At 36.1% G+C, this 11,098-nt stretch overlaps 1 protein-coding gene across 2 annotated transcripts; it reads left to right on the top strand.

Annotated features, from left to right (window-relative positions):
* The first annotated feature begins 117 nt into the window (after positions 1-117).
* Positions 118-10,269, top strand: LOC110832375 (solute carrier family 2, facilitated glucose transporter member 10). Of its 2 annotated transcripts, none has more exons than XM_022069315.2 (5): positions 118-235; positions 5,312-5,907; positions 7,170-7,743; positions 8,231-8,363; positions 9,062-10,269. In XM_022069315.2, the coding sequence occupies exons 1-5, from the start codon at positions 202-204 to the stop codon at positions 9,189-9,191; spliced, it is 1,467 nt and encodes a 488-aa protein (XP_021925007.1). In that variant the 5' UTR covers positions 118-201; the 3' UTR covers positions 9,192-10,269. The 2 variants fall into 2 exon arrangements, with proteins under 2 accessions (XP_021925007.1, XP_021925006.1); XM_022069314.2 differs by lacking the exon at positions 118-235 and adding an exon at positions 744-1,365.
* Positions 10,270-11,098: the final 829 nt, after the last annotated feature.

Here is an 11,098-nt window from a genome sequence, read left to right as displayed (position 1 = left end):
AACCCAATAGAATTCAATCAATATTTACGAGTCATTTAACACACATGTAGATAACAAGTATATACAAAATTTTTATTGAAAATCGTACAGGAAGAACACTCGAAAGACGTAGGCGTAGATGAATAGTGACACTCATGTTAGTGCATGGATTTCGTCATAAACTTAGCAAAGTAGGAAAGTTCCATACCCAAGACGAAGGCTATGAATGCAAACCTAGCCACGCACTGTGTGAAAGGTACCACGTCTTGATTTATAAAGAAGGGACATGATACATTACAGCTACAGCAAAGAAACAAAAATCAAATTAATTTGCACAGTGTGCACAATTCATTTATATGCAATATTAAAATGGATACTAACGAAGTCAGGCGAGGGTTGGTTTCGTCTGGGTCTGGATTGGGATTGGTTTATTGTTAATGCGATAATAAAACATCAGATTCAAAGACTTGGAATTTTTTGACCAGCTAAATGTATTATTAGCCCATGGTGTTGGATTTAATATGCATACAAAACTAATACGTTTTCCTTTATTGAAAATCATATATGAAGGCTTTTGTGCAAGTTTCTTTTTATTTCTATATATCAAACAGTATGTTGGTATAATCTGTAACTACAAATCCTGACTATCAGGGTACCAACATACATTCTAGAGTTTCCCATCTTGCGGTAATAGTTATCTTTTGTCTTGAATCGTTAAAAATAAATACATATATATATATATATATATATATATATATATATATATATATATATATAAATAGTATAGGTGATCCGTCTTATTTAGTGCCCAGAAGTTTTGTAACTATACGGATCAACGACGAATATTAGAAATTTGCTGATATCAGTATTTTATTCAAAGTGGTGTTGTAAGGAAAGGGGTGTAAGTAATCTAGTATGCGTGTAAATGACAGTAGCGATTACATTTGTAATTGTTAATTATTTAATCACATGGCAGTGTTGAACTGTGTCAAAATACAAGGTAGAAATTGATGTATATAGAGTTAGAAACGAAGATAGAGTTTCAGTATTTGTATTTATGAATAAATATGTCGGATGAAGAAGACACGACAATTCTCCTCAGTGGGAAAAATGAAGACAATGAAAAAATAAGTGCGACTGTTGTGGTACGGAAACCTGCCAGTACTAGTGACTCTAATGTGATAGATGTTACGTCGAGAAGTCATGTTACAATATTACTGGCATCATTTGTCGCGGTTTTGGGAGGACTGGCATTTGGTTATGATATGGGTATCATTACAAGCATCATGTTACAGATAAAAGACACTTTCGAACTGACATGCATGGAGCAGCATGTAATATGCAGCACATGGTTTATTGGGGCTATAATTGCATCTTTTGTTGGAGGTATGTCATAGTTACGTAGAAGTCACCACACACAAAGTTGAAACTGCCTTGTGGCCCAGATATACAGCTCATAGCTTTATCCCATGTTCAAAAAAGTAGGACCTGTATCTTGGTCTGGTCTTTTAATGCATGCAAGAATTTGTATATTTACAAACCAGTCATTATGACATGTCTGTAGTGAGCTACCCTATGTATCACTATATTCAATATCCAGAACAAATCACTATATCATGAAGGATCTGCACACAGTACCATGAAACAAACTGCCATTGGTCTTCATGAAACTGAAGATTAATAAATAACGGTGATAAATATATGAAAAATGTAGCATTAGCCAACATTACTGAAACTATTTTTACAAATTTTAACCAGTATAGAAACTACATGTACAAGATTTATATAACTACATGTTTTATTATGTAATATGATTTAATTTGTACCTATTTTAAATAAGAATGTTTTATAGATATGTAATATGTTATTTTATTAATACCTGCTGCACACACATTTTCTATAATTCAAATTTATTTACATTCCTTGGATCAGAAATAGTACACACAAATTATGTGGAACTTGTCATGGTGTGGGTATGAGCACTTGGTACAACAAAATACCAAAATGATATTGTTGTTTCATACCTACTATAGTTATTTACATAAATATTTACAGTACTTAAACATTTTGAATTGAAGTAAATTCTTCTGTAGAGTAGAAGGAGTGAGATAAAAGATAATATTTCAGTACTGATTTAAACTTTTAATGCTGTCTGAAAGAGTAATGAGTAGTTTTCTCCCTGCATAGCAAGCAACTTTCTGATAACTAGTGATGTTAGGGTTCAGTGATGGACATCATGCTTATGCCTTGTATTTTTGCTATGTATGTTAGAGTTTGTTTGGATCTTTTCCATATTGTTGACAATAAAGGCAGAAATGAGAGTAGGAATTCACTTGCATTGGGGAGTATATTAACTAACTCCCTGGTAGCAGAACCCGAAGGTTCAACACCGACAACACCAAAGCCCGCCACAACCCTGAGCCAACTCCATCCATTTGCCATCCTCACAGCCCACCTCCCTAAGATCCATCTTGAGGTTATCCTCCCATCTCCTTGGTCTGTCCAGTGATCATTTTCCAGAAGGATTCCCCACCAAAATCCTGTTTGCATCCCTTGCCTCCCCCCCCCCCCATGCGTGTTACATGTCCAGCCCATCATATTCTCCTAGATTTCACTATCCTCACTATGATAGATTACCTGTGTGTGTCACAGCTCTTTGTTATGCAATATCATAAATTCCCCACTTATTTCATCCCTACTAGCTCCAAATATTCTCCTGAGCACTCTGTTTTCAAACACTTGTAATCTACATTCGTCCTTTAAAGTTAGTTACCGTGTTTCACCACCACACAAGACAACCTGCAATATTATTGTTCTGTATATCCTGATCTTGGTTGTTTTGGATAGTAAACAGTTTTTGAATTGAATAAAAGCAAGCATTCCCCAAATGTATTCTACTCTTAATTTCATCATGAACCCCATTTCTATTTGTTATTGTAGTTCCCAAATACTTAAATTTTGAAACATTTTCAAATGATGTGTTACTTATAATTATGTTCTGTCATTGTTGTTGATGTTGATCCCATATTATGCCCATGTGTTTAGTTTTTTCTACATTTGCTTCTAGGCCTATTTCTTTGCTAGCCTGTAGGAGAGTTTCTGTATTCTTGGTTATGGTACCCACATAATGCCCCAGCAAATTGACATCATCAGCATAGGCAAGTACCTGGTGTACACCATTCAGTTCGAGCCTTTCCTGATTCCCTCTGACCTTCCTGACAACATGTTCTAGAACAAAATTAAAAAAGCATTGGGGACAAAGCATCCCCCTGTTTTAGGCCATTGTGCACTGGGAAATGATCTGACAGGCTACCTATACAAACTCTACTAGATACTCCATCCATACACATCTTAATTCACCTAACAAGTTTCTTTGCCATTCCAAACTCAATCAAAATGCCATACAGTACCTCTCCTCTGAGTCATATGCCTTCCTAAAGTCCCAAATAGTTGGTGAACTGACCTATTATACATGGGAGTATATTAAATTTCTTAAATATTTCTTTTAACACCTGCCATTAATCTAATGATTTTCTTGTGGATGATAAAAAGTCTTTTGCTATCTGTTGAGTTTCCCCAGAGTATAAATCTATGACTTGACGGAATGGTTGTAAGCTTGGAAGTTGTGTGTTGGACAAATCAAACAATCCAGAGAAATAAGTATACCAATGTATGTATTTCACATTACTTTGTTGTGTTCTTACAAGTATACAAAGTCCATAAAATTACATTATTTAGAGGTTGTATCTGTGTGTTTGAATATGTCATCTTTGAAACTGTAGAATATACTTCAGTGAAATTTAGTATTGGGCATAAGTTGTGAAGCCAAACATAGCCTCTCATACAAAAATTTGCATGTGTCATTTTATATCGATCTCATGGAGCAACTTTTGTTTCAAATACCTTTCAATGTGAAGTTGGCTGTCTTCAGGGAAGTTGTATTGTGTCATCTGTTAGAAATTGACCATCGTTTCAGATGTATTACAATGTTGACGGCAGTAAGCTTCTTTGAAACATCATAGTCTTCTTTGAAACATTGTACCGGACTGTACAGTGCAACAGCACAGTTATCATCTTGTCACCATGCAAACCTGAAATTTCACCATTTTTCAGTATGATAAATGTTTAATAAAGTACAATGTGGACTCTACATACCCCTCTAGATATGCCTCTCTACATTATCCATTTGTAGACCTTATTTATGCCGCAAGTGTGTGGCACATGAAGAAAAGTGCTGAAATACTAGACTTTTATTTTGATATCATTTCCAAATTGGAAAACCATTCTGTGAAGAAGAAAAAAATGCTTGTTCCTGATGTCATGGGCCTGAAATATTCGATGAAATACAGGAGACAATTATTTTCATCTGTAAGTTTTCTTAATCGATTTTGTTGACAATGCATGTTGTGTTGTCATATGATGCTCTTTTGAAATGCTCATTACTGCCAAAGGACTTAAGATGAAAGAAACAAATTTATTTGGATCTGTAATAAATGTATGTCAAGACTAATCATACTGAGCAGCTAACACTTGGGTTTTGTGCAGCCTCAGCATCATGATCATATGATCTTGTAAAGTCTGCAGGATGAGTTCTTTTAAATTTAAAGCAGAAATGTAAGCATGGGAATGAAACCTTAGTTGCCAGCTTTATGCAGTATTATTTTTTCTTAGTACTTTCGTCCCAATTGTTTGAATGTGTAACAAATTTTGTAATCTGCATTATCACTGAGTTTCATTTCTTGTTTCTCTTGTATTTTTAAATTAAATTTTGAAGACATATAATTTTGTGGAAAGATCATTTATTTTCACATTTGTACTTCTTGTAAATATGGCTGGTCAAGACCATAGCTAAGTAATGAACATCATGGAGCAAAATCTTTGTGAAACTGATAGTCACTCAGGTGGTCAAGAAATTCACCATCTTTATCTAATTTAAAGGAGCATATCTTGATCCATTTAAATCCAGTCCAAGCCTTCATACCTTATTTCTTTAATATTAATTTTATTATGATCCTCCCATCTATGCCAAGGGTTCCCAAGTATTTACTTCTGTACATGCTTCCTAACAAAAAAATATGAATTTTTCATCTTACCTATCTCATCCTTGATTTTATCACTCTAATAATGTTAGGCAGTGAGTATAAATTGGGTAAATCAGTACATAATTTTATTAATCTTCCTATTACTGTCTCTGTATTAGGTCCAAGCATTCTAAAATGCAACTTTACAAAGAATGCATTTGGAAAATATGTGTGCTTCATTGGGCTACAACTTTACATTCTTTACATTCTTGTTTTTCTCTTGAGGATGCTGAATCTGTTGTTTGTTTCAGGTATTGTAGTTGATGGATGTGGGCGAAGGTGGACCATCTGCTGTACTGCAAGCCTATTGGTGCTGGGATCTGTGGTTTCTACATTAGCTACTTCATATCCTCTTCTTTTATGTGGAAGATTGGTAGGAGGTTTTGCTGGTGCATTGTCTGCTGTGGCTCAGTGCATTTATGCTGCTGAGATATCAGAACCACAATCAAGGGGGCGTGCTGTTTTGTTTCACCAGCTGGGTGTGGCAGCTGGATTACTGTTGTCAAGCATAGCTGGGACTGGCAGTGACACACAGTGGCGCATGGTGGTATGGCTGAGTGCAATCCCCGCCATTATCGAGGGTCTTGTGGCCCTCATTTTTCTCCCTGATTCACCGCAATTCAGGCTTTTACAGACATCTCAGAATCTCCAAACCAAGCCATCCCCCACTGGTTGTGCTTTGGGGAACCTTGCTGAGACATTATTGCTTGCTTTTGGTTTGGTGTTCCTCCAGCAGTTCTCAGGGAGACCTGCAGCACTGTATTATGCACCTCGAGTGTTTCTTCTTCTTGGAGTCTGTCCAGATGCAACTTTCACAGTAGCAGCTATCATTTTGAATGTTATTAAGGTGAGCATTTTGTTTTTAGCTTAAAGAGATAATTCAGTGAAAACTGCTGTTGTCGGACTGTGTTTTCATAAAACATTAAAGATTAACTGCTAAAACTAACTACAGTAAAACCTCTCTAAGTTGGACACTTGGGGTTCCACAAAAATGTGTCCAACTTACAGAGGTGTCCAAGATCGAGGGAAAGAGAAACATCAGATTGTGGTCTAATGACGTTATAATCTATTTACTTACGTACACTAACTACTGTAGGCTTACTTGAATTAAGAATTAATGACAATAGCATTAATAACAATCTTTTGAAGCCCACTCCCATGCATTGCATATTAAACCCCAACCTCAATAACATTTTCTAAAGTTAATTCCACCAATTTTTGCTTCCCCGTCACAAAAAGAAAAATGCCAAAGCTGCTAACACAGTCTGAACTCAAATGCAAGCACAGTACTGATGAAGTTAACACTGTCTTCTGCAATACTGTAGTCCAGTTAAGGTTTTCAGCAAAAGAATAGTTAAACACCTTCAATGCATTCTAATGATGGGTTCAATGTCCATAAGATAATCCTCCAGAGAGGAGGCATTCATCAGCCAGAAATTCAAAATAACAAAACATGTAACTGAAAAAGTTTCCCTGAAAAGCTACTGAAGCTAAGCGCATGAACCTGTTTAACTTACAACAAAAAGGGTGTTCAAGTTCCAGGATAAAGGGGTGTCCAAGATATAGGGTATTGTGGACATGTAAAATTATAGGATATTCGCCGGTTCCAATTTGAGGGGTTTTACTGTATCTGGTAGTAGCACCTGAAGATTCAATGTTGCTAATACCAAGGTGTGCCACTGGACACAGTCCATGTATCTCTCACCCTCACAACTTGTTTTACTAACATCCGTCTTGATGGTATTATCCTTTTTGGTTTTCCAAGTATTCATTTTCTAACAGTTATTCCCACCAAAATTCTGTATGTATTCCTTACCTCACACCTTAGTTACATGCCAGTAGCTCATAACCTCCTACAGTTCATGATCATACAGGACATGATAAGAATATGGTTCTTGTTAAGATCTACAGTACAACTTTTATTTAAAATGCAGTTATATCTGACTGTGCTGGGTGGTATCTGTTAAATGACTAGTTCTGCAGTGATGGAATCCTGTCTACAATAAATGAACATCATAGTTAGTGAATTATGCAAAACTACAAAAAACACATTTTCAAAAATAATATACACTACTGGAGTTCACCTTTTCACTCATCCTCTTATTTCAGGTAGGTGCTGTGTCTCTGTCACTGTGTGTCGTGGATAAAATTGGAAGAAGACCATCTCTGATTGTGGGAGTCACATGTATGATGACTAGCATTGCTTTGCTAGGCCTGATTTCTGCTATGGAAGAAAATGAGGTGGATTTATCACTTAATCCGGCTGTGAAGCCTTGTGGGAACATGGAAATGGGAGAATCTGTGCCTGTTTTACCATCTGGTAGAAGTTACCACTATGCTGCTGGAATTGGAATGTCATCTCCATTGTTGCCAACAGGAGTTCCACCACCATTTCCACTACTGCCCACACCAGTATCTCTAGTTGGTGGTGATCCGTATGCCAGTGAATCGCCTTGGTGTCCAGTATCCGTAGACACATCACTTTCACCATCACTGCGCTATCTTGCTCTGTTTGCCTTGATCTGTTATGAGATAGCATATTCTTTTGGATTTGGTCCAGTAACATGGCTTCTACTGACAGAAATATTTCCAGCATCCGTGAAGGGACGTGCTGTCTCTCTGACCACTTCATTGCACTGGTTTGCAGATTTAATTATTCCTGCTACTTTTACATATTTTATAAGTAAGTATAATTTTTTTTTGTAAATACTTGTCTTTAAAATAAAAAGTAGAGGGATAGTGTCTTGCGATTGTTATGTTCTAAGTAAAATTATTGGCCTTATTTGTTTGAACTAGAATAGCCACTTGTGGTTTCTAGTTAGGGTAAAGCAGTAATCCAACTATTAATTGTACTGGGAATAACCATTATGGGGCATGAAAGCTTCAAAGGTGATGGGAGCTGTGACGAACTAGAAGCTGCAGTTCTTGAAGTGAAGATGGTATTGAGCCAGTCTATGTCAATTCATTAGCTGGAGAACAAGTTTATACGGCTTTATAAATATTTATCTCTTGTTAATTATAGATAAGTAAGTGACTAATTTAGTTTTACTATCATTTATAGACCTTTATGTGTACAGGGCTCTACATAAAATTTAGATCCAGAATTGTTTACTTGTTATCTTCTGTTATTCTAAATCATGTTTGTTTTATTTTATTTTTCACTTTTGCAGGTGCTATCTCTTTAGAGGGAGTGTTCTTCTGCCACAGTGTGGTGTGTTTGAATGCCATCTTCTTTGTATTTCTATTTATACCTGAAACAGGAGGAAAGTCTTTACATCAAATTGTACAAGGAATTAAAAGCATGTAAGTGTGAAACTGCTTGTAACTGTATGCAGTGATGCAATGATTCTCTAAAGGTTTGTGACAGTAGTTGAATTGTAAATTACATGATTATGTTGGGCATTATGCGTTGTCTGAAATGTTGATGTACAATGTTTGGAGACTTGGCTATACAACGAACTTCAGTTGGTTAATAATCATTATACAGAAGTATTTTTATTTATTTTATTTTACAAATTATAGGATATAGAAATTGTTAGGATAGAAGTCAAAGTCACAGAACACTAACCATGTAAAATACCACTGATTCCAAGGCCTCCAATTGGATATACCACATTTCATAGCCCAAGTGTTCTGTCTTCAGAACTTTTATTCAGAACACAGTAAATTGCCATGACACATTAAAGTCAGAAAACAATTTATTACATCATACTGTAACTAAAAACTTAATGAGGATTTCTGTCTTCTGGGTTGTTGCACTGTGTAGTCTGGTCACATTCATCGCCCTGATGACGGAGGCAGTATGACCTCTGAAACGTTGGTTAACTCGACCAGACTACACAGCGCAACAACCCAGAAGACAGAAATCTTCATACTCACCGCTGTGCAAACCTCATATCTTAAAAACTTAATATCGCATGTTTTTGAGTTTCAGTTTAAGGCCCCCCAACCTTACATTTTCTGTTACAACAACACTGACCACCAAGATCATGATGTTTCAGGTCCTATAAGACACGAATGTTTCAAAACCTTCAAGGGTTGCCTTGCCTGAGTAAGAGTACGTGGCTTCAGCAGAAGGCAAGACAGTACCGACAAGTATCACATGCCACTGTGGAAAGCACCATCATTTGAGGTTCAGGACAGAGTGTGGGATGACAAACCTGTCCAATTGCTGCATCTTGACATGATATGGGCATGTTTGCCATTTTCATCACTCACTCACATTGCATACTTGACTGAATTTTTTGTACACTAAAGATGGTACAGTTAAATTTTTCTTCTTTATAACTCATAGGAATTCATTAAGAATTTTGACTGATATTCTGTAATGCTGAAGTATATTTAGCCTGAGGTGACCAGATTTTTATCAATTGGACATGCACTGAGCATTCTTTATCATAGTACAGGTAACCCTCGATTTGCGCCGATTCATAATAACGCTACTTTTGAAACCAGCAAGTTACAAGTGAAAAAAATATATTTTACTATTATTTATAACGTTTTAAAATGTTTCTCATACTGATTCTTATACTAAATCGTAATTCTTACATCGCTGATTTTGAATAAAAATTATAAATACAGTCATCTCTGCAATTACGCATGTTTTGTTAACGGGAATATGCTCCAATGGAATCGATGAATCGGTAAAAGCTGTTTGTGAAATGCAAACTTTTGCAAATGCGAGTTTGCTCTCATGCAATTTCATTCCTGGTGCTTTAAACTTTCAAAGGGCAAATTTAATTTATGCGGAGGTACTGGGGTTATTTTTACTACACGTTTTTCTATAGGTTGGCGTCTTACATGAATGCAACTATCGCATAACAGCAGAGATGACTGTACACATCAGTCACATGAAAGAATCACAGTCAATCGCGGGGACCAACGAATTGCCGATTATAAGTGTATAAAATATATTGTTTAAATTCCCTTTATTTTATTTACGTTATTTCAGAGCTTTAAATGCAATGCCATTATATTACTCGTCAATGTTTGGGTACTGGGTGCGCATGTCATTGACTTCCCATTGATTTACATTATAAAAAGAGTTTCAATTTATGCCGGTTCGTCCAGCATAAATCGAGGGTTACCTAGTTTGTATTTATAGCTGTACTGGGTTGTCATTTTCGTTAATTTTCAATATGAATGTTAGGCTTGTGACATTGAATGTTTAGTTGATTGATATTGTTTTGAATAAAACTTTATATTTCAACAGTTTATTTTTCTTAGGGTATTTAATGATACTGTTTCAACTGCATAAGTGGGAAGATTATGATTGGTGAATAGATAAAAGTTTTAAAGGAGTTGGTATGGCCTCTTTTGTGGTATGTTTACAGAATTTGTCTGATGAAACTGAGGAAAACCATGAGAAACACCAGTCATGTAGCCAGTAACTGGCCAAGATTTGAACTGAGTATCTTCCAGATTCACTCTAGAGAACTGCTGTTACATCAGTCCCTGTTTATGGTTATTCAGGGCAGTATGTGAAGGTAGTACCTTGTTGAAGAATCACTTCTTTTCACACTAAAACTGACCAGAAGGCCTTTTTCTTTGGTGTAGGTGAACTTAGTTGCTTTGTTCATCATGGCACTCTCTTGCTTCAAGTGTAGTGGTGTGTCCATTTTTCTTCACAAGTTGCCATCAAGTCACTTCTCTCTTTTGGGTAGAGCTTCAAGTGCTTCACACACAACTTCTTGGGTTCCCCCCTCCCCCAAATGTTCAGTTGTTTTATAACTTCCTTAGCTAACACTTTTTTGAACCCAAAGTGTTCTTGTTTCATAGTTTTTATGGATCTATTACATATTGCATTCTGATCAGCAGTTTCTTGTGGAGTTACAACTTTCTGATCTGCCAAAAACCTGCAATTGTATTGAGAATTAAGAGGTAGAATATACACTTCATGGAGTTCGTTAAATTAAGAGAATCTGGAATGCCATTTTACAGTAACACAACTAAGCAAGCATTGTTGTGCAAGCCAAATGGAATGTCTTTTGCCGTTTACACAAGAACAAGAAGACTGGAATAGGACTTATGACCTACTG

Source organism: Zootermopsis nevadensis, unplaced genomic scaffold (genome assembly GCF_977971745.1).
Source record: "Zootermopsis nevadensis isolate Lab colony 2312 unplaced genomic scaffold, Znev_1.0 Znev_ptg000006l, whole genome shotgun sequence".
Lineage (NCBI taxonomy): Eukaryota > Metazoa > Arthropoda > Insecta > Blattodea > Termopsidae > Zootermopsis > Zootermopsis nevadensis.
The sequence above is the reverse complement of the archived record's forward strand: the minus strand, read 5'-3'. Positions and strand labels throughout refer to the sequence as shown.

Excerpts from the sequence above, each read along its gene's own strand:
- LOC110832375 (XM_022069314.2), top strand. The coding sequence starts at position 1,047 with ATGTCGGATGAAGAAGACACGACAATTCTCCTCAGTGGGAAAAATGAA. Across the intron at positions 1,366-5,311 it reads AATTGCATCTTTTGTTGGAG|GTATTGTAGTTGATGGATGT; the intron begins GTATGTCATAGT and ends TGTTTGTTTCAG. Across the intron at positions 8,364-9,061 it reads GTACAAGGAATTAAAAGCAT|GTCCTATAAGACACGAATGT; the intron begins GTAAGTGTGAAA and ends ATGATGTTTCAG.